This window comes from Petromyzon marinus, chromosome 13 (genome assembly GCF_048934315.1).
Source record: "Petromyzon marinus isolate PM22_M1 ecotype Great Lakes invasive population chromosome 13, UKy_Petmar_22M1.pri1.0, whole genome shotgun sequence".
NCBI lineage: Eukaryota > Metazoa > Chordata > Hyperoartia > Petromyzontiformes > Petromyzontidae > Petromyzon > Petromyzon marinus.
Window position 1 is genome coordinate 5,269,820 of NC_133679.1, and position 25,195 is coordinate 5,295,014.

The following is a 25,195-nucleotide window of genomic DNA, read 5'->3' on the forward strand; positions in this document are numbered from 1 at the left end:
TACGCGCGGTGCGAAAGAAGTTCACGTTTGTGGAAAAGCTACGATCCCGTGTGATAGCTAAACAATGTATCCTATTGCAGCATTTGTGATCAGCTGTTGCATGAAGGCCCACTTAATTTAACGTATGCATGTTTCCTAGCAAATGGTAAAGGAGCAGCCCTGCAATCGTTTGCTCACCTCCACTGCTGGTGTCGTATGGGATTCTTACGCCAGTGTAAGGATGTGTGAAATGCATCACACCTCCAAAGAATAGAATGGCGCTGATGGTGGCGGTGGAAGTTGTGGTGATAACGGGATTGGCCAAACATCCCTAACATCTCAATTTAGGACTCTACTAAAAAGCAGTCAATAAACTGAGTGAGGATTTTCTGGGTAAGAAAACTGAATTATTAGTTGTTTTATTTATAGCTTGACTTTGTGAATGATATCTGTGAATTTTAAGCCAAGACGCAAAATGTGGATCACTGCTGCAGTAGATGGAATATTTTTTTCTGAGCTGCTACTATAATTTTTCACTAACTGTCATTACAATGTGGGGTTCAAGCCAATACAAATAGTAGCCTCCAACAACTGCCCGATAGTATCTGTGGCAGCTTGAGGAAACTCACACCATTCAGGGGGTCCCACGATAAATATTATGAAGCGTAAAGGCAAAGAAATGCTGATTTAAGCACTGCACGCACCCTGCTGTTGTTCCACATCGAGGTTGTGGATACTGGAGAAGGCACACACACACACTGTCACGTCCCTCCATGATGCCTCTGGGCTTACGGAAATGTACTCCTGTATTTCTACCCACATACCGGGCACTACGAAATTAACATCAGTTGACGTTAGCGTCATTAACAATAGAGCATGGCAAACCACCTGCCTGGCTATTGTCTTCATCACATGAGGAGACCATTGATAACAGACAGATATCCCGGCATAGAGAATAAGCGGGTGTTTCTTTGGCTGAAATGTCTTGAAATAACAATGACTGATAAATGTGAGCTATTATGTGCATCTGGAATGAGGAATAATGCATTAGAGTTGGGCAGAAACCTTGGTAGCGACTTTTCCATACACGACAGTGGACAGAGCATAAACGTAAGTGACAGAACAAGCGAATGCAATGGGACTCACTGGTTTTTGATTTGCGATGCAATCACAAAAACACGCACATTTCAACAAATAGCGATTTACACACAGGTAATTTTCAGGCTTGGGTGTCAACCCAGAATCAGTGCACTCTTACAACCATTCTCAAAACCTCGAGAGATCAGGTCAACACAATCAATTTTCAAATACAAAAGATCTTTCGACGTCGGTGAATTTTGTCCCGAGACTTAGAAGGCCATTCACGGGTTCTGCACAAGTAGGAAATTACATTGTTGCATCACGGCACCATGAGAGATGGTGCCAGCTTGGCGCTGGACTTCATCAATCAGTGGATACATCTTGGCTGACGATTTATATGCAGAAAGAGAAGAATTCAGCATGTCGTTTTTGTTGTGCCACATGCGCAAGCGCTGTAAGCGAGCACCCACTACGGCTGGCACGCACACACACACACTGTGCCGCTGAACTGTGGGTGGAATAATAGCGTTTGCAATGAAGGAACAATTCCGTCTGAACAACAATAATAATTCTCAGTCTTTGGCCAGCACTCGCACGTGCACGCACGCTCATATTTATTTAACTAAATTACACGTGAGTAATGCTCACTTCTGATCTGCTGCGGCTCTAACTCGACAAATTTATGAAAGTGGTGCACAGCAGGTCAGTGTCACCATTAACGTCTGAATGAGGTCTTTGTGCGAGCATATTTTTTTTTAAATCGTGTAATGCGTGAAAAAAAATCACATCTTTTTTTTGGTGGGTCCATGTAAACCCAGAACACGGATAACAGCGCGCGTTTAATGACATTGCACTTGGATTTGGTGTCTCCTGGGCTGCCGCCGCAAACTGTGGGCATTCACCACAAGGTTCAGTAGAAAAACGTTGCATGGTTGAATTGCTCCGAAAAAACCCACTGAGGACACTCCCTTGCAAATGGAAAACGCAGGGTTTTATGCTGTAGAGCCCAATTAACCTTTGGTCTGTAGGCAGTTTTCAGTCAACCGCATGAAAATGAGTGCTTCTGACTAACCTAAACACAATAAGAAAAACATAAAATGAAAAACCAGGCCGAGACTCTGAATGTCAGGCCTTCAAATTGCATCAGTTTGAAATTTATTTTAAAGAAAAATGTTAGAAATAACAAAAGCTAATGGTAATGTTTAAAACACATACAAAAATCAAAGTACAGACATTATGTTTGCTGTTTTTACTCTTTCTTTGACAATGTGGCTTTGTTTTTGTAGAAAAAAATATATATTTTTTTTATTTTATTTACCCTAGATACCACTGGTTTAGCCCACGGTTCTTCAAGGCATGTGTATAAACTAGGGCATGGGAAATCCTGTGAGTAGAGTTTGACTGAAACATCACACACAGACAAGAAAGAGAATTTGCCAATGGAAACTAGAATCACAAACCACAAGAATCAATTAACTTTATTTAAAAGGACAACATGTGTGACAGCCCAACAGAAGCGTAAGAGACCAAACATCTGTGCTGATATTCACCATTCCCTGTGGAAACAAGACCTTAATAACCATGGAGATTGGCATTACTCTTCTATACACGTTTCAATAATGTCATATTGTTGCGATGGATTCCTCAAAGAAAGGCAATGTCTTACAAACGCTGCCACAAGGACTTTCAAGTATAATTGCCGGATCATCGTCACCATCATCATCATTACCATCATTTAAGACACATCCAGGAAACTTCAGCAGTGTCAAGATTCACGTGAGTCCCACTTTGAATTATGCGGCCAATTCCTTTTAGAGTGTTTTTTTTAGAAAAAGGGGCGATAACAATAATTAAAATATATTTGCAACAGCTCAGTAGCCTACTTGCTACGCTCGCTTACAGGAGGTACCACGCTGCCTCGTACTCGGGTGTCTCATACAGACGATGAACTCTATGCGTAAGTTGCACAGTGCCTTAGATGACATCGCCGATTTTTTGGCGACTAATACATCAACTCTTCACAAACGGGCTCGCAGATAAAGAGTCACTCACTCAGGAGCTCCTCAGCCACCCACCTGAACCGTGCGTGTGCCTCGGTGGATTGGAAGTCCGGTATGATTCGAATTCAAGCCCTGAGCCAGACTTGGAAGAATATTACATGACACTGCACTGCCAAGTTGTGGCAAATTGATTAGGGGGTTGTTTTAAAATGAGCAATCAGCTGAAACACATACATTTCATACAAATCTGCTAAATAAAAAAATGTAATATCTCTGGCACTGATATAAATTCGGTTGGGTCTGGACACTTATCAAAATATTATGAACATGAAAATGGTCATATCAATGAATGCCTCAACAGGATACACTAAACTTTCGTGTAATATAAAGTCAGACAGTGTCTATTTTATTACCCAATGTTAAAGCATAATATTAATCCGAATGTGTTAACATTCCTTTGCAGAAAAATGATTTCCCCTGCAATCAATGTGACCTAAAATGATCTGCGTTATATGGCACACATCATGTCAGCATCTACATTCTCTTGCTTATCAATAAACACACATAAAATATAAAGATGCCCTGTTTATCATTATAGGCTGCTGGAACAAGTGCTGTTAGCATGCACCTATTAAGGCCAGGACATCACACAAAAGCGCCGTGTGGCCAACACCAATCTGGCTGCTGATTGTTTTCTCGTGCTGATGGTTACACAACACACCATGTGCTCAGTTAGGGGTAAGTCAACTCGGGGAGACCCAGGTCAGACTTATATAGTTCGTGCCCCTGGAATTATCCTGATCTGTGGATAGCACCCCGATGACGAGGCTCACAGTGCATGGTGGTAACCACTGCGCCACAAAAGGGGTTAATGTACGTAACATAGTTACACACCGATCGTCTCATAGAGCCCTTCTCACATCTGGCAGTCAGTGGGTACAATACAACATAGGCAGAAGCAAGATTTGACAAGTGAGATCATACTGGGGATTCGGGGGGAGGGGGGGGGGGGTCAGACTGGGGGCCTTAGCTGAATATATGGAGTCACTAGGGAGTCACCAGAATTTAGACTAACGCACAGTGAGCACGCTGCCACCACGTGCTTTCATGCAAACTCATCAATAGCAGTGGGTTAACACTCCCCCCCCCCCCCGCGAAGGGAATGCAGAGTCTTTCTCAGGAGCTATGCAGAGGGGCTCTCTCATGTGAAACGGTCGGTTTGACGTAATCTTCTGGAGGCATTACAGCCCTGCATAGCCAAGCCATAGCACTCACCCTATGTACATCCGTGCTGATTGCAACACAGTGAAGAGGAGCTCTCCAAAACACACACACATAATGAGCCGTAATGATAATTTTCCGCGGTTGTATTATTACGCACATTCACGTTACAGTTCATCGTTGTAACACCTATCAGAATAAACCCACGCAGCCATATACAGCATGCTTGGAGCAAGTGGTGTGGCCAGCAGGCACGCTCAGTGTCTTTGTCTTTCCAGTGCTGATGAATGCTAGATACTGATTTTTTGCCGATCTGACCCAGGTGGAGGTCCGTGACAGCTTAATGTACTGCTTGCATCTGGCTTTGAATCAACCCCAGGTTTCTGGGTTCTCAGAGGAGTGCGTTAGACCGTTCTACTCTACCAACGCTGTCCAACATACGAACAAATGTACTTGTTACAACAGCCAATTCATTTCATCTGCCATGGCCACGGAAGTTTTCTAAAAGTCTTGGAATATGTTGCAGGAAAACAAATTCGAAATATCATTCGCATGGATAATTGTGTTTGTATGTCTACTATCATTTAAACAAATCTGAATAATGTATTATTACAACCGGTTTTAAAGTTAAGTATATGTATGGTACAATATTACAGGACAAATGATAATTCTTCTGATTTACGAACTATGAAGAGCTATGGTGCATACTAGCATCACCACGAACAAGTAAAGTGATTTACTGCTGCTGCTTAAGTGTGGTCTGGTTGTCTGCACTGAGCCATACTCTCTATCCAATGTCTTAGCCCGTGGCCATGATTAATAAATCATCTAAAAGTGCCACGGTGGACTACGTTGGATGCCAAGCAGTCGATGTTAGAATTAACATTATTAGACAATTACATATAAATTATATGATAGGCATGCTGAAGGTCAAATGAAGGGCATAACAAAACTGTGTACCTCTTTTTGAGAAGTCAGCAGTTGAGGTCCTGTGTGTAGACTCCCCCCCTCCCTCCCCCACCATAGGAATGTGGAATTTCCACCACTAATTCAGGGCTCATAACACAGATAAGCATTGCCAAATGCTTGGCTGAGCATTGAGGGACACTGTGAATGTTATTTAATTGCAGGCACAAAAACTATCTGTTTTTGGTAAGTAACTTGAAGTAAAAAACTATCTGTTAAATTTTGACATTTAACATTCTCACATAGAACATATGGTGAATATTACAGTAGTTTGCAGTGCAAAATTAGATCTGGATGTGCGAATTAGCAATGGGGAGCTGACCTAATTTTGAACCCATTTTCTCAGCCGACAATAATCTAGAAATATTTGCAAGTTAACGTGCCCATGTTGTGAAGGAGACAAGCCATCAACGAACTTACGAACGTAAAATGAACCTGTGACATTATCCAAGACAAGGTGAGCCATCATTTGTCAATGTTACTGCCATTCTGTAAAATTACCCACAATTACTACATTTGTCCAACCAGACAAGACAAAGAGTCTACTTTCATTGCAGCTGCATGCAATGTATACGCTTATATACCATAACTATATACATGCATATATAATTTTAACTGAACATATATATAATTATCCATTCTGGAGTAAAAAAGGCCAGTAAATCATACCAGCCAGCATTCCATTAATACACAAAATAAAAGCTCAATAAGATCATTACAGCTGCGAAGGTCACGTGTCAGTAAATCGACACGACAGATCGAGGCTGTATTGTTGATGCTTGATGACGTTTGTCTGTCATCCGAACCATACGAAAAGATGCGGGCCAAAGAAAAAAAACCAACGGAGCTAAACATTCCTGAAGCCCCTTAGATAACGCAAGACTCGCATACGCTATTGTTGCACATTAAACGAGAGTGGATTGCGGCATACATCACTCACGCTTAATCGACTCTATTCGTTGTGTCGGACATCGTGGTTGTTCGATACCCCTTCAACAATATCAAGGTCTCATTCTCCTCGACTGCCTGTATTCCCGTCGACAGTTTGGTTAGTTGCAGAACAAGATATTTCTCTTTGCCTGCCATTGCTTTTAGTGATCGACTTTGAAACGTCTGTCCATCATTTATCCCTCCCCCCCCCATTAAATTCCTTTAACCTTAGTAATCGCAAGAAAAATCATAGTTCTCATCTCGTATATTTTATTATTGGGTGATTTTATGTGCTGGCCACTTTGCACTATATGCCTTTTCACCCTCTGTTCAGCGACTTGCTACAACAACAACAACGAAAATCACGGCGAATTTCAGAACTCGTGCCATGAGTAATTGCGTAAGGGGAGAAACTGAATCGAGGTGGTAACAGCAGCTTCACTTGTCATTAACGTCATGTACAGACAGCCAGCCAAGCCCTGTCATGGGATATGAATGTCATATTCGCCTGGAGGTCGGCACATTCTTCAGCATCAGAATAACATGTTGGCTGTTTATGCAGGGACTTCACTTGCTCAACTGATGGCACGTTAACGTATCGCGCTAACTTCTGGTACGAAACGCGGATGGAAGTTAATAGGCTGTGAATAATGTATCATACACACGCTATCCTAGCACGTGCACACCCCTCGGAAATAGGTGGTACAGCGAACAAAAGTATGACAGCGGTGAAATGATGTTAAATAAAGAAATAAATGCGCGTGTCGCTATTGTGTCGTTTGACACGGAATGTTATTAACGCGCGTAGCCTTGCGCGGACTCGTGCGTGGCGTGACGCCGATCAAACGCCCTGGTCGAGTGTTCGTGAGTGAACTCGAAAAAAATCGTGACATTTGGTGCCGTGTAACCCGACTAAGAAAGTCGATGGATTAAAAGGGTTTTTTTTTAGACATTTACCACACCCACGCGTTTTCATTTCAACACCATGATCCAAATTTCGATTTAAAGCTTTCGTGACTGCAAGGATTCATCTTCTTTGGTTCTTTCGGTAAAGTCACGTAGAATGAGAATAAAATAATAAATTAATAAAATAAAATAACACAATAAAATTCTCACGACGTTTCGGCCACAACACGGCGCTGTCCTCCAGACAGTCTCGTCCCTTCACCTGATGAAGGCCACTTGTGTTGTGGCCGAAACGTCGTGAGAATTTGATTGTGTTATTTTATTATATTAATTTATTATTTGATTCTCATTCTACGTGACTTTACCGAAAGAACCAAAGAAGACACCATGATCCAGTTTAACACGTATGCTTTCGCTACCGATATTATTCATAATAAAGGTTTTTGGGTTAGATCGCGTAAGTATGTGTCGAAACCCTCCACCACCCGACACGGCCAATCAGTAAAGGATTTTTCACGTAAACGAAACGCCAAATAGTTCACTTCTTCATGACCCAGTTTGCTTTAAGCAAATGCCCTAGACATATAAACTCTTATATAAATAAACATCACGTACATATGTTACACACTCATATATTTTAAAGAGTCACATGCTGCTCAATCAAAATTGGATTTATTTATCCTCTCAAAATCCCTGACATTTTATAAACTGTTGCTACTTCAAATGTTGTACGCAGAAATTTGTGCTCACTGATATAATAGACGGGTGATTTTCCGAGGAAAGAATGACATTTTAGTCAGCTGTTGCACTCCAGCCTGTAGACACTGTCATGGATAATATATAAAAAAAACAGATTCACCAACTAAGTTAAAGTTTGGATATTAAATATAAGTTATTTAAATATAAATATGGAACGTACGATACGATTCAAGAGGATACACCAGAGTCAGTCGTTCGGCAGATCGCGTGTGGAGGGGAAGAGCGTGGGTACTGCTGCCTGTTACAAGACATTTGGCCAGCATTGAAAGAATAGGCCAAATAACCTCCAGCAGGAATCTCTAGAGTGGGGCTTTCAAGAGCCCTTCTGGTATAGGGCTTTCCGTCATCAGCAGCGCGAGAGAGGGAAACTGCAGGGCTGCCTCTTTACTCCATAATTCCAAAGTACACCACCGAGGAAATGTAACGACTGTTCTTCTTTCGTGCGCCTGATATCGTCGGTGCAGAGCATCGACTACAATTTCACACTCGGGTGGTCAAGCCGGACAACCGCGTCGGGAGCAGCGGAGTGTCATCGCTGTGACGTCTCCTTTGTGTATCCATGGTTCGGCCATTGCATCAGTAACGTGTTGTTATGGTCTATTCCGGATGACCGCAGTCGCACAGCCGAGTTACTGAAAGCTAACTAACTCGGCTTGACTGGGCAAAGGTAAACAATGTACATGTACGCACATTCGAAAATTCGACCGCGACCTCCAAGTACGTCACAGTTGCACTTTTTAAAGCCTCCTAGGCTAGGCAATCCCTCCAGCCTTACAGAGGAATGCAAAAATGTGTTTGGTATGTGTCGCTCGGAATTCCAAACAACAAGCAAAAACTGCGCCTCAGAATGATGTGCGCAAACTCACTTGCCCTCGAGTGCTTTCATTAGTCCGTGGGTGGCTTCTCACCTGCGGGATTTCGCATGCTGCGTTGTTTTCTTTGCTTTGTACCGACGTTGTTTTAATACTGGTAAGAGGGCCGGAATGAGAGCATGGATCTCTTGGGGGCACCGCAGTTGGATGCAACAAAAAAAACCCAAATAACCTCCACGGACTGTAGGGGCAAGTGCTGTTAGCGAGCACCTATGAAGGCCGGCACCGCACACGAAAGGGTGAGTGGTCAGCACCACGGGCTACACATCGCAGCAGGTACTCATTTGAGGCTGAGTCGACCTAGGGGAGGTCCAGGACCAGGTTCAGATAATCGTCACTGGTGTTGGCCGTGAGCGGGAATCGAACTCGGTTCGCCCGGTTTGCAGCGCAACGCGCTAACCGCTACACCACCGCTCCCCACTATGCAACAGGCCCACACACACAATTGCATGCATACCAACAACACGTACAGAGTTATTCCCCCCCGTCCCCCCCCCCCTTACAGTAGGTTAATGTCAATGGCTGTGGCTGCAGGGTGGAGTTTTTGTTAGTGGTAATGATTGAGAAGGACTAAGGCTGTTATTAAAGTAATTGCTGCAAAGCAGGTAATTTAGGTATGGATTTCATTCAACTCGCTTGCATTTTCTCTCGAACAGAAGAAAAAAAAAACCACGTCCAACAAATATACAGATGAATTCATAGCAATGGCATCCTCACTCAAAACACTGTAAACATTCATGAATATTTCTCTCAGCGTGTAGAGCTCGAATGGAGAAAGTGGGCAGCAACTCACAACTGGTTTGTGGATTTACATGCAAGTACCACTGCCATATAGGCCACGTCATCAGTGGCCCCACATCGACGCACGAAACAGGGTGCCTGAGGTCAGATCTGGATTTCGACACCTTTCTTCACATTGTGTCGAAGACGAAGACACACGGACACCTAGGTAACGTTGCCCCACCAGGTGTAAGTGGCACACACACACACGCAAAAACAGCATGCTCTGCATTTAGAAAGGACTGACCTGGCCGTCTTGTCGGTAGATGAGTAGCTGCTCAGGGGTCTCCTCCAGCATGCTTTCCCCACGGGTCAGGCTGAATTCGGGCACATACTCCAGCTCTTGCTCATAGGGACTCTGGGCCTGAGTCGACAGATGGGAGTGCCAGTGGCAGGCGCGGTGGAACAGCGGGAAAAGGTAGCAGAGTCAGGTTCGTTACTCGGACACAAACGTCACCGGCCTATATATGTGTGTGTGTGTGGCAGTGCCGCTTGACAAATCGCGCTCAGTTGAAAACCGACGGTGCTGCCAAGCGGGGGTTAATAAGTGCACGCAAAATGAAACATTCCAACTGAAGTTGTTCGCGTGTCTAAAGCATTGCAATTGTTTGTTGCCAAGTGTAAATACAATCGTCCTTGTCTCGGCCTCGCTGTGCGCTGCGTTGCACCACTATACGAGTGGTTAACCTCGTATTGAATAAACTTTCAGAGCCAGGGTGAACATCCGACTCAAACGTAGTTAATTAATAGAACGAGGTAAACTGATGGAAAAACACAGCACAAAATACAGCATGTGTTAATACTTGCAATATGAATACAATTAATGAACACTGCAGCATCATAAAATTGTCTTAGATAACATTAATCTCAATAATAGGTCCTGGATGGACCAGGAACCTACATTAGCACTGAATAGCTATACAACAAGAGAATAAGCTATGTTAAATAAGGTCACTTTGTGTAATCACCATACTGCAGTCCAAATGTACAGCGCTGCATATAACACTGAACAGTGGATGAGATACTTCTTCATCCTTGCTCTCAAGAACGCATTAAAGTTACGTGGGCACAAGTCTGGCTTGACTTATCCAACTACAAATAACATTTACAATAATGCAAGTGGCAGGCTTCGTTGTTAACTAGGCCTCATATTTATCATAACAATTAAACAGCATTATAAAGGCATTTCCAGCATTATCACAGCAATCCTAACATTATAACAGCATTCCCAGTATTACCACGTAGGCTTTCGCGACCAATATAATCCATAATAGAGGTTTTTGGGTGAGATCGCGTAAATATATAAATGTGTCGTTAAAACCCTCCACCACCCGACACAGCCAACTAGTAAGGGTTGTCACGTAAACAGAACGTGGCCAATTTCGTCACTAGTACAGCACACCGGTGTGTTGGAGAGCAAAGCCACAACATTTACAATCTGAGTACGACGTTTAGCCAGTAATTACAACTAGCTTCATCAGGCGATAGCCATATTTGTGGAGAAGTCTTAGGGTTTAGTTCCTTATATAGAGGCGTAGATGTGTTGACCACACAGCTGCGCTCTTGCACAAAATGGGGGTGGAGGGATTACTGAGGCAACGTACATTATGCATGTGCATTACGCGAGCCCTTTGAACTTGTCCTTCCTGTCTATTGTATTTATTAAAATACCCCTACCAACGGTAATCCCTATTGAAGTACGCTAGCCCTTTGTAGGCATGCATTTAAATAATGTATTACTTGATGATTCGCTTCCAAGCAGCACTAAGGCGGTAACTATCCGAACGGTTTAAGTTATTTAGGTTTCCATACTCTTTGGTTTTTATTTTTATTGAAATAATTTTAGTATTTCTACCTATATGACTTCACCGAAAGAACCAAAGAGTGTGGTGGATTCCTGCAGTCACGAAAGCTTCAGATCAACATTATTTCGGTTTCTTTCAATTTCGATATATTCTCTAATTAGTCTTGGCCAGTAACAGCTCGTTTTGCACAAAACTTCAACATTATCAAAATCTGTTGAGTGTCCTTGTTGGCACGCGTGTTCTGCTACTGCTGACAATTGTATTTGGGAGAATTTAATGTTTCTCTGATGTTCTTTAAGTCTCGTGCTGATCATTTGTACTGTTTGCCCAACATAACATTTACCACACGTGCAGTTAATCCTGTACACACCTTCTGTTGATAGCTTCGGTAACACATCGTTTGTACCAGATATAAATTTCTGTATTTTATGTACCGTGCAAAATCTGACTTGGATGTTTTTTTATAAACATCTGTCTGGTTTATCAGTTACTCCCGCAATGTATGGTATTTTTGATCGTTTTAATTACTTGGGCATTTTCAATGCTCTTGTTATTTGATTTGGTTTTCCCTGTTGATGTATGCATCAATGTAACTGTTCGTACGTATAGCACACAAGTACGTATAGCATATACGTACTTGTGTGCACTACTACAGCACGAATTGGCATGTTCTGTTTACGTGGCAACCCTGTGCCAGGTGGTGGCAGGTTTTCATGACACATTTATATATTTACGCGATCTAACCCAAAAACCTCTATTATGGATTCCCAGTATTATAAGAACATAAACGAACTTACAGACAATGCTTCTTAAAGTCCGACAATGAACAGATGCACCCGTCTTCACTGAGACGCTAATTGTGCCTCCATTTTGTACTCTTTGTAATGGCTGACACCCCTGCCTTGCCTCGTGGCTTCGAGACCCTTAACTCGTAACTTTCTGGTCACGTGACCAAACTCAACACCATCATATCAGGAAGTTCCTGTGTAAATAAACCCCCCATATCTGCCCTGGGTCAGAACATCCATTGCCCTCAATGTGAGACAGTTTTCAATCGTCACAGACTTGAAGAGTGAATCAATGTGGCAGACTGGGATCAACCACAACTGAATAAAAACGGTGAATTATGAACTGCGTATATGTTATGTAACTGTATAAATAATTTTAATAATGTTAAGCCCATTGGCAATCCACTGCTGGATGAAAGCCACCTCATGTCAGTCATGGGAGTGGGGGTGGGATTTGACCAGTGTATCTTGGAAGTAACTGTGCGCTTATGTAAAACTGTAATTGTATGAAGTATTAGCTTCATATTATGTTAACAAATAAACAAAAACATAAACTCTTGTGATCAGAAACATATCCAAGATCACAGAGTTTAATTAATATAATGAAGACAATAAGAACTCCAGTGTCTATGTATGTTGAACTTCTTTCGCACCGTAGTATTATACCCAACAAACAATTGTCAGTTAGTATGCACTGGTAATGATGGATTTTTTAAAATAATGATACATTTACCCAAGTCATTGCGACATCACTCATGCGTGCTGCCTCATATTTGTAGGTTAGAAATATGAGCTAGCGCCCAAGAAAATAAAAATCTATTTTATTTATATCCTGTTAGGCGATTAAATTGTAACAATAATTAACTTGTACATGTGTAATCCATCTGATGTTGATATGTTGACGTGTTTCTTTGGAATGCTTTGAGAGAACATTTATAGAGGAAAATTATGGGCTTCACGAGGACCCTTAAATGTCAAACTGAGTATAATTTCAAGACAAAGCTGCTGATGTGCAAATTTACCACTTGCTGGCATGAATAGTCTAATTTTATTGGAGACCGTTTGGCTAGGACATTTAATTTTTAATTCAAAGAAACTTTGTTTGTCAAGCAAAACGTTCCTGGTACTCAGATACTTTCCTTGAATAGGCTACTGTGTTTAATTTGTCCTGCAAATTGGATTCTTTCAACCGTTTAAAGTATTTATGGGAGTTCGGAAGACAACGGTAAAAGTATATCCATTAAGCACATGTTTTAGGGTTCAAATGTATCTCGAAGTATCCAAGAGACATACTCTGATATCTTTGACTATGTGACCAAAACATTCTGCTGCAACTGTTGATGGAATTGCAATTCCTACATTTAACAACATCTTGCAAAACATTTATATGCAACTGGGAAACGTGTGTGTGCTGTGAATGAAAACTCAGCTGAGAAAATGTAGAGTTCACCATGCAGACACTCCACAGTTCCCAGAGTTTCTCACAATCCCCGCATGTCAATGGACCCAAAACATTTTAATATTTCACGAACATACACCGATAGCCATATTTTGGCTCCCCACCGGGACATGGGGCCACATCCTTTCTCGACTGTGTACGCGTATCAACGAGCACAGCAGACTACACAATCGAGACCTGGGTGGGTGGGGGGGTCAAGTGAACAGGGTCAGATGCATTAGGGAGGAAAGGTCAATGGTGGCAGTACAAATCCTATAAACACCCTCTTTGGTTCTGTCGGTAAAGTGACGTAGAAAGACAAAATAAATAAATAATAGAGTACGACGTTTCGATTGCAACACAAGCAACCGTCATCAGGTAGAACTACCTGAACTACCTGATGACAGTTGCTTGTGTTGCAATCGAAACGTCGCACTCTATTATTTCATTTATTTTCTTTCTACGTGACTTTACCGACGGAACCAAAGAGAAATTCCTTGCAGTCACGAAAGCTTCAAATCAACCTATGAGCACCGTTCACTGTCACTGCGAGTAGCTGAGTTTTGCTTGGGGGCCCCATGGATCCTGATGGGAGGCGAGTGCTGCTCATGGGGTCTAATCGCCAGCTTTGGGGATCACTTGAGGAAGCACCTGCACAAGGAGCAGCACCATTATTAATGGCATCCTGTCTTGTGCAACAACGCTCTGCGCCGAGGAGGCCGGACGGGCGGAATACAACCGGGGTGCCAGCGAAGGGGGACATTTCCTTACAGCACAGGCAGGGAATTAAAAAGTGACCGACGTCCGATCGTGAACAGGTGGCGCCGTGGCGAACCCGCCCGCACCTCGGCATGGTGTGCTCACGTGGGGGTAAGACGAGGCTAAAACGTTATCGCAGCCAAGGTCCCTGGCGGAACGCCTGCGTGCGCAGACTGTGAAAAACGTTCGAAAAAAAAAAGCTGAGGTATCAAATCTGTCGTGCGCAATGATAGAACACCCCCGTTGAAAACGTGTCCGCGGAGATTTGCGATGTAAAGTCAAGTTCCATCTGCAGGGTTCATTTGTTTAGCTCCCTCGACCATTTTTGATGTTGGATACATGTGCATGTCACGTCACGTGCGCCGGCCTGGTTTGTTTTTTTGACACATTTTAAGCTCCAGTCTGAGCCATTAGAGAAATAAACTGGTCAGCTCCTGGGACAGTATTGTTTTTCAAAATATATATATTTTTTCTTCAGCCAGCCATCTATATGCCACTGATTTTAGAAAAAATAAACCCCTACGATCATGATGTATCACTAAAATTTGGTTTAGCAAAACAGGGCTCTTTTTTAACCCAGCAGCACAAACATCAAATGAACTTTGAAATGAATGGCACAGAACATAAACAAGCCACTGTTGTAAGCATATATCAGTTGTATGAGAAATGGGTCTAGTAATTCTACATCATAGACTGAATAATGTACAAGTAACACATTCTCCCAGCATATATATTGCCAGTGTGTCTGTTTGCTTTCCCAATTGCAGCAATTTCATCTTCTAATTTTGTCAACGTGTGCATTAAATGTCCATTAAACATCAAAACAATGAACATATCCACCAATAAAACCTCCATATACAATTATTCCACGACACAAGATGAATCTGATAAAGCACCCAGGGGCACCAACGACATCGCAAGAACAGGGCTCCCTCCACCAAAAGCTGCAGAGCAACGCAAGCCTGGTAAAAGTCCTGGAACTTCGTCAAATAAAAAATTAGGCGCACTTCCCAGCTGCACATAATACCCCAGGTTTAATAATGTATGGTTCATAACGCAACTGGCCTTTTCACATTTACTTTTTGTCTTACTACTGGCACGACATCTGGCCAGGGGAGTTTGGTTGAGTCCCTCCATCCTGTAACCTCCCACCTCCCACTGTCCCACTGCCCTCCCACCCTCATCACAGAAGCCAAGAATGTTTGGCATGAGGATTAGACAAAATGGGGCCTCAATGCACTTCACTCCACACATGATTTACTTTAGGATTCCCTTTCTTTTCGCTATTGTGTTGCTTCTCCAACGCACCTGTGCGCAAGCCCAAGCCAATGCTGTATGATCAATGACAGCTCTTTTCTAAGCACATGTACTGGCTGCTCGGCGTATATTAGGATCGCATGCTTGGTAAAACAGCAGTCATCTGTAGGCATTTGGGAAAGCGAGGAACGAAGAAAAAAAGTGAGGACGCAAAAAATATTCTCATCAAGTTTCCATTTTAACAGCGGTATTGAAAATGTTTAAATATGCCCTGGTGGGATACACATGGGGGATTTGGCAGTAATATAGTCTTACATTAGATTTATTTTGGTAAAACTAATATATAGATTTTAAGTGGTAGATTGTAAAAAATAAAATAAGTAGACAGGTCCAGTCGTCTAGGCATGTGGCATTTTCTGTGGAGTTCGTCGTTCAGTATTTTCTGTGTGGTATTACGAACGCACATGTAATGCTAGGGATGCTTTGACATCATCCACAACAGTGAAGTCTTTGTTTTCTAATATTGGAGCCCAAAAGTCAGATATGAAAAGTGAAAATGAATAACTTTTTATTGACATTATTACATACCTTAATGGGCTCTCTACTAGTAAAAAAGCTCCCTTAATTTAACATATTTGTTAAATAACTTTACACATTATTATTATGGCATACACATTATTAATGTTCTTGAAAAAAAACATTTCCAACTATCCTGATTTATGGAAACTACCACGCTATTAATTGGAACCAGTGGATCAGTTGAAAAAGAAGACGTTGCGGCAAATACAACTAAATTATTTAAATATTATCTTAGCATCTTGAAATATTTGGCATCGGGTTTTTTGCCTAAATCTTAAGTGGTGTTAAGCCAAACACAGGAATGATAGCTCATCCAAGTGACCTTTTTTCATGCGCATACATTAGCAATTTGTAAATAAAAGACATTTTATTGGATGCGATCACATGATCAAGTATTTCCACTGGTGATCAGTAAACTATTAAACACAACTTTGGCGCCCGTCAACTGAAAAGGGCAAGTTTCAGTTTGATCTTAATTTAACTTGCCAGCCGGAGAAAACCCGAGCCACGGCACTGGCCGGGTGGCACAGCAACGGTGGGGTTGCACAGCTTGCAATCGGGAGGTTGTGATCAAATCTCAGCTGGGGGTTGACTCTTCATCCCACCGGGGGTGGATAAAATGAGTGCCACTTTGTGGGAAAGTCGACAGTGATTGTCCTCTGGGAAGACCCCCCCCCCACCACCACCACCCCCTCCCACCACCTACCCCCACTACCACCATAGGAGTGAGTTATTTCCACTACTGGCGCAGGGCTGTAAGCGGGAGACGAATACCACCCGACGCTCATTTGAACGGGAAACCGGTCAGACTTATGACATTTGATTGCCACGGCCGAGCGGTGTGTGGGAATACTGGTGGGCATGCGTCAACCTGGATAAAGTAAGATCGCAAATAATATTGACATTAGCCACTCTTTACTGGCCTCGCTAACTTAAAAAGCCATGCTAAATTAAAACTGATGTCAGATTCAAACAGTTGCAGGAAGAATGGTAGCACAACACATACCAGAGAAACTTGAAAAAGAACCACCGTTTGTACGTGTGTGTGTGTGTTCCGCGCTGCGTAAAATATTCACACGTTTGCCCAATTGAAAGTGCCGGTGATACAGATGAGCATTTAAACGCGAAATACTGACAGGGATAAAAGTAAAAAAGGTTGTTTGCGATCCGAGATCGGGGCTCGGTGCTAGGAGAAGGGTGAGAGAGGGTGAGAGAGGGTCTCTGCAGGTGGGGCTGTCAGCGACTCGGTCACCGCACGAACTGGATTTTCTGTCACGCGACGGGCGGACAGCCCGGTGGGGAGACGTGGAGAGGGGGAGGGGGGGCACGGGCAAGCGAGCGAGTGACCCCACGGCTTGATAGATGTGCGATAAGCATCCGGTGACTACAGCAGCTCAGCATGCTCGCACTCGCCTTTCCGCCCTCTCGGACGGTGTTTGCGGTTGCCTGCTACTAACGGCTGGCACGCAATTGTCTCCTTTTACGTCGTTTACCCCGATAAGACAGAACACAAAAATTCGCAACGAGCTTTTAAGCCGGCTAAATAGAAGCAATGCTTTGTGTAAAGCGCACTACTGTGATTACATTAAAATGCATCGGATATTTTTCAGGTTATGCACAAATCATAACTGAAGCGTGCATATCTGTGAAGTGTGTTGTTGTTGTTTATGATTACGAATGCTACAATTGCAGCTGAGCTACTTAGCCAACCAAAATATACGAATACTGTTGAGCAGCTTTGTTAAATGATATTGGAATGAGAAAGAATGCTAAGGATGACATTTCCCCTTCTGTTTCTGTGCTGTGAATATTACAAGTGAGGCTGACAGACAATTAAAGAAGCACAATAGCAATCATCCTTAATCTTTCTTTCGGTCCGTTTAAGAATCAAAAAATGCTCATCGATGGATGACGGAGACAAGTTGATTTGATGGATGCATAAACGTTATCGAAGTGGAGATACAAGATTGCAAACTCGACTGGACAAATCGCAAAGGTGCACGCTTTGGATTTCTCGATGTGGCGACGCTTTGGTGAGCCTGACTCTCTGTGCGCTCACCTAAACGAGCACAAGTTTTGCACACACACACACACAAAAAAAAGTTATTTCTCAGGCGAAACGTTCGCCATGAAAACGCCAAAACGAGAATGTTTGAACAGCTGGAATGCTTTGCCTCTGGCCTGCTCATTGAAGCTACTGCATTGCAAATTGCGATACACCACATTTCAAGACTTGTAAGACACATTTTTAAAAAATGTTCATTTGCAGCGACGAGGAGAGAGAGAGAGACATAAAAAATACCCCAACACGCACACGTGCTGGAGCCTGTGCACGTATCGCTTTGTGCGCGTTTGACGCAAACGCTCACTGCAGACACGTGTGTCTGTCACTGCCATCAATATTATCACGGCTGGCGGCTGTTATTTTGTTCTGGAGCAAAGGACGTCTTGCATCGCCTCCGTCGCCCATATCTGCGCCGATGTCACCTCCAAGGGAGGGGGTGCAGATACGGGTCCCAAAGTCTGCACGTAAGAGTTATTGCCACGGTATATTTTTTTGTCGTGATAACAAAACTTAACCAGCCTTCAGACGAATGACTTCCTTTTTACATTAACGTGCTACTACAGGGCGATCCATTTACAGACACCCCAGTCATAGATTTATTTTGTTGTTGACCCTCTTGTATTCACCTCAACGGGTGATTGATTCTTGTGAAAGTGATAGCTCTACATCTTGCAGAGAAGGATGGTCAAATATTGCATAGGTGTGTTGAGATTGGTGGGAGACGTATAGACGCTAAAAAAAATTATGTTGTTTGCTTTATACTTTAATTTATTTATATTATTTTTGTTGGGTATCTGTAAATGGATCAACCTGTATACATGTGCTATGATATTCTGATCCAATTAAGGTGTCGAATTCATATGTGACGTCTCATGGAGATGCTAGAAATTAGTATTATTACTTTGTTGAAAATCAACAGTTGTTGCACTCAGGATAATATGGACTTGCCAGAGTAATGTGGAATGTCCACTCCTAACTTTAACATGAGCAGGAAAATACGAATGTTTGTTGATGACGAAGTTCAAGGATTTGGTTATTCACTCAGTGGAATGTGGAGTTTTGTTTGTAGCATCTCAAAGTGAAGAAGTACAAAACAGCGTATTTGTGGGAATATTCTTGGAAAGCCGACAGCATGTGACACAATTTAAAAGCGCATTTGCATGAGTGAGCATTCATCTTGCTCACAGACACAGTTTATAACCCTCCAGCCACATGCTTCCCTCCACCCCCCCCCATACTCTCAATTCCCAAAAGGTCAGCCCCACTTTCATGTGCACGCACAACCCTCCTTTACTGGGCGTCCCGCAAGTTGTCAGGGGCTGCTGACACTGCCCGGCCATCCTGATGCCTTCCAGATTCCGAGGCCGCGTTCACCTGGGACTTATATTGCGCTGCCGTTGATGACCTTATTCGCAACGGGTGCCAGGTTTAATAGGTTTTGTTTTTACCATATTTCCACACTCTCCGTATTTGTGCAGGAAATTAGGTCACTGGAAAATACAGTGATACCAAACACTGGGCAGGAGGAGGTTTATTTGGGCTAGAAGATTGCGGCACGAGGCATCTGGAGTCGTCTTTGTTGTTTCCCCCTCATGTGCGTGAGCTGTCTCTGGGTAGGCCCATTTTTTCCCCATGAACAAAATACCAAGTTAAAAATAAACTGTCTATACATCCCACTGAAGGAGCCACCTGAAAAAAAGGTCTTAAACAAGGTCTGGGCAGTGATAATATTCCTGTTTTTACTGATAAACAAAAGTAAAAAAAAAATCGAGCTTGTTAAGTTGTACTGTTAGGCAATCTCCACATGTCTGGCTCAAGTTGACAGAATCTATACTTTCCCTCAGACGCATACCCCCTCTCTTATTTTTGTATACACAAACACAAAATTGCTACTGCAATACCTTTAATACATCCCATGGGCCGCTACATAAATATATAAATAAAGATGTACAACCCAATAAACTTAAACGCTAAGTAATTTGATCATCGCATTTTGAAAGTGATTACATCATCTGAACGATTACATGCAACAACAAAAAACTTTCCCGAATCTGATGCTTAATGTATTTTAAATCTCCCATGCAGCGCACAAAGCCAAAAGTGTTGCCCACTCAATTACTTCCATTGACATCCATTGATGGGCATTGATACAATTGTGAAAATTGCCACTCCCGTGGGAGATGTCAATATATCCCATTGGACAATCGCTGCTGGCTTCCCACATGGTGTGACTCAGTTGGTTAACCCCTAGAGAGTTCACGGCACGAGTTGAGCCAAAACCAGCGCTTTAGCCACAATGCTACAGCATGATTTTATGCAATAAAAAAAAATCACACGTGTGAATGTGCATACAATTAATACAAATTCAAGTATTCAAGTAGTACGTACATTGTCCAAAAAATATATAGCTCGGTTGAATGAATGAGTATATCCACAGGCTATAGAAACGTTGTACTGTAATATTACATTCCTGTATATTTGACTCCAAAGTGCATTATCCAGCGAGTTGTGCAGGCGGTACAAATGTGCTGGGAGCCCTAGGGCTGGAAGGGCCCTGGGCTATGAAAGGAGGGAAGGGGGAAAGTAAAGAGAGGGCGCTATTTCAGTCTTTTGTATCAGGGGCACATGCCAACCACACACAGTGCTATCTATGCCGCTGCTTGGCGCAAACGTCGTTTTGAATTTCCCACTACCACTCTCGTTCATGGAAAACTCCATGCACATTTGAATGCCAAGCTAATGTAAGGTCAGTCAGTGTGCGAGCCTTGAAATGGGACCCGGAAAGCTTCATTTTCATATCACTTGATGAAGGAAACTCGTAACACTTGCTATCACGAGTGCAGGTTAACAATGAATAATTCTTCTCTCGTGAACTTGCTACGCTTTTTTTAAGTTGATAACAAAAGTAAAAAACAGTGGCTATATTAGTTACACGCGAGCCAGTTTGTAAGTTACTTAAGCCTTTAACACCTAATGTATAATTATGAAGATTGCACTTCGTGGAAATAAAACCTACCACTTTAAAAACCATTAACGTACCGCACGCATAGCATTCTCAACTGAAATATGCTTTATTTCAAGCCTATTCTTTGCCACCAATTTGGGGGGGGGGGGGGGGGTTCCCAACAAAAAAACAACTTTCCGCAGTAAGTACACGTATAAAACACACCGGCTCGTTCACATCTGTAAAAAAGCATGTATCTATTTCACGTTAATCATTTGTAACTCTATCAACCAGTTTTTGTTGTTGTTAAAAAAAGAGGGGCCGTTTGTTCAATTACCAGTGGCAGCTTGAGGAGGCAATTAGACTTTCCTTTACAAATTGCACATCTAATCATGCAGCGACGCAGCAGTATTACAATGTGTTGACATTTCTGCAGGCTAGAAATGCAGGCTAGAAATGTCCCAAGATTGCAAGAAACTTCATTTCCTGAAACCTCCGTTTAAAAAAAAAATGTGGCAAAAACCGGCTGTTTATACTTCACGGTGTCTCTGTGAATTATCGATGTCTGTGACTCTGGATAAATGCACAAGATCATGCAGTCCAACATTTAAAAGCAATAAATCAGATCTACGTCCAAGTTTTATGGCCGTGCATAACCGCAGTGATATGAAAAAACTCCATTCTGAGGAAGTAAACAACTGTAAATATGGCTTTCACACATTTTATTTAGCTCCACCCGAAAATACTTAGACGCTGAAATAGTTTGAGCCCACAACGCAGCACTGTATACTAATAAAAGATTATATAAAACCAAAGAATGCTATGTTTTCCTTAAATAAGGATTTCCCTGAAATAGTATTCTAAAGGAAGTGTTTTATTTGTAGTTGTTTTTCTAACCTCCAAAATATTTCCTGTTGGATTTGTCTCACTTTATGAAATACCGATTAGCAGAACTGCATGAACACTGTTACACCAAACTATAAAGTCCTGCTAACCCATTCAGGATTCATGTGTAACTGGGCCCTTCGAATGCACTGTATTCGGTTAAAGTGCCATGCAATATTTTATTGCCATGTCATGTCAAACACTGAATGCTTGCTATGCAGGCCAAAACATACCGTTTTAATATCCAGATGTTGTGATATGCATACTCCATCTGCTTAACATATTGGCCTAATTTTAAACATTCCCTACATTACTTGAAGTAAAAAAAAAACAGTAACTCTTTGTCAATTATTCGGTCGAATGTATCATTATTATTATACGTTAGCTTAACACTTTCTCACGCAAAAGAAAACTGGTATGCTCAGTATGGTGGTCGTGACCTGGAAACTAAATTATTAGCGCAGTAGAAATCTGGCCTCACACGATCAGCCGGGCTCTGTCGGTCACCTTCACGGGCCGTCCAGGAGCAATGTTTTATTGTGAAACAGTGAATCGTTAGCGAACACTTTTAAAAATGTGTATTTTTTCCCCTTGATTTTATTCAAACTATCTTATCGGTGTCCTGTCATGAGATGTATGTATGGTGAACTTCTTTCGCACCGTACATAGCCAGCCATGCTAATCGGAGGTGCGGGGGAAGGACAACAAACTAAACACAAAAAGCAGTTCTAAAGAAATTCGTTTTCAATCGACATTTAAAAGTGCATAGCTCCAGTGGCTTCCTAATATCGGAAGGAAGAGCGTTCCAGACGGCCGCAGAAGCGCATCTGAAAGCGCGCGATGTGGTGACCGTCTTTGTTCGATGGCCAGCCAAAGTTTCTGCAAGGATGACCGGAGTTCACGTCATGGTTTATGCTCCTTAACGAGATGAAGAATCCATTCGGAACTCTCCGTGCTGTACGTCATCCCTTGTTAGGGACATCTCACAGAACGACTTCGGAGAGCACTTCAATTGACTTCTTATTCACACTAGCAGGCAGAACCTTCCCACCTGCCCTGCTGCAATGTTCACTGCAGAGCCAACTGATATATTTTTTAATGGGATTTAACCAAATTAGGTGTGAACGCGGATTTAATATTTTACTGCAATAATCGGTGACTGGGCTGAGATCATCAACGCATGAAACGTCTGCAAGTTGTAGGGTGGGTCCTGTTCACCGCTGAATCTCGAAACGCGGAAGCAGTAATCATACATTTTATTTAGAGACGCATAGCGTCATTGTTTTTAAAGATATTGTACTCATATTCTTGGTTCTTTCGGTAAAGTCACGTAGATATTGTACTCACCGCAGACAACTGTAGTGACACGACCGCATTCTGTGATAGCTGGCGCCAAACTGTGCCACACGCCCCCTCGCATGGCTTTGCAGGAGCCTTGGTACCGATAAATATATTTTATTTTAGTTTTTCTTCCGGTTCGGAAGAAGAAAGAAAAACTGATAACGTACACATACGTCATCAGAATGGGAATGGGTTAAGAACCCTGTTTAATCATGGGCAGCTGCTGAGATTCAAACTCTGCTGTGCCAGCTTAGCGCTCTGACCTCAGCCACCTTTGGCCATCTCAGCTTTAGCTATCTCTCATTCCTGCAGCACCAAGTATAATATTTCCAACTCATGAGCTGCACTCACAGAGATTTGTGTATAAGTGTGTGAACAATGGCAGTGCACACAGAGTGAAAGAGTTTATCGACACGAAAGCCCTGCACGACACAAAAAAGGCAATTCCAGAAAATGTGCATCTGAGTTCACTTCTGCGCTTTAAATAACACGACGACGCATGCAGATCGCTCAAGGTGGCCAAAGATGGTGCCACCGACAACGGCAAAGGGTGACGCCTATCGAAAAAAAGATTAACGAGACGGCGATGACACTCAACAAGGAACGGGCGTCGCGCTCGGAGCGAGCGGTGAAACAGCATCATCATCATGCACCACCCTCAACCAAAAAAAAATGTTCCGCCGGTTGAAAAGCGCAGCAGTAAGTCTGCATGTGTCGCCAACGTCTATCGGGCTCCCTTAGCAAGCCGAGCAGACTTAAGCAGCAACTATCAAGCGCGCTGCGATGTATCGTCTGTCACCCCACCCAACCACCCCTGCCCACACGAGTGAGTACGAACAGCACGCGCACGTGACAGCTGCTCCCAGCGGAATCAAATCGGAACCGCGCACCGCAGTTGCACAAAAACCAGACGCGGGCACAAGGAAGCACATTTTTTTTCTCTCAAACTCAGGTACGCAGCACACGGCTTGGCTCTCGGAAACGCGAGAGCATGTCAGGGAATCAAAGGCGGGGCGTGTTTGTTGAAGGTAATAACCTCGTATTGTTCTTTGCCTCATTGTAAAAATACATTGCCATGTACATCTTGGAAGGAAAGCAATTAAATCGCGGCATTTCCTAGAAAAAACATTCGTGGCAGAATTCCTGGATGTATACCTTCCTCTGTGGCCATTGTTTCAGAGGTTTTGAGAACCGGGTCGTTATTTTGGATATGGAAAACGGCTTCTGAAGTGTGGAAATTCTACATGTCAAATTTAAATAATGCACGCACACGTGTCCGTATTGCATACACATTAATCAGCTATCTGCATGAAGAAGACGTGTCAGCGGAAAAGCTGAAATGTTCCATGAACGAACGTTAAAACGTATTTTTTAAAAATGATAGCAATCAAGCTGTTGAAAAGCTACGAGCTTGTGCTCGGTGCACAACTGCCGTGTAGATTGCGCGTATAATTCTTTGCAGCACTTAAATCAGTCGTGGAATTCATAGATTTTGGCATCTCGGGCACTGAATGCAACGTTGCCTGCTGTACCGATTACGTGCATTCCATGTCTGTTTGTTCTAATTATTATTTCCCCTGTAGGATAACGTTCCCCCCCCCTCCCCCACCCTGTAAATTGTCGCAATCATGGATAAGGCAGTCATGACTGATGGATTCAGTTTGGGAGGGTTCGAGAATGGGGAAGAAAGGAGTACACAATTTCCTTCTCCCCCAGCCACCCCCAGTGTCATGGGTTAAAAGGATTTAGCAACAACAACAAAAATGCACAGAAATGTGAATTGAGCGAATCTGCCAAGTCTTCTTGTACTGTGGCACAGACTATGAAACATATCGCGCGTA

The 25,195-nt window shown here is 42.8% G+C and overlaps 1 protein-coding gene across 2 annotated transcripts in view; it reads right to left on the reverse strand.

The window, feature by feature from the left end:
* Nucleotides 1-25,195, reverse strand: part of LOC116941888 (ADAMTS-like protein 1) — a 158,453-nt gene that overhangs the window by 124,512 nt on the left and 8,746 nt on the right. For both annotated transcript variants that reach the window (XM_032953212.2, XM_032953213.2), the window contains exon 3: nt 9,741-9,857. In XM_032953212.2, coding sequence (XP_032809103.2) covers nt 9,741-9,857 — 117 coding nt within the window. The remainder of the gene's footprint in view (nt 1-9,740; nt 9,858-25,195) is intronic.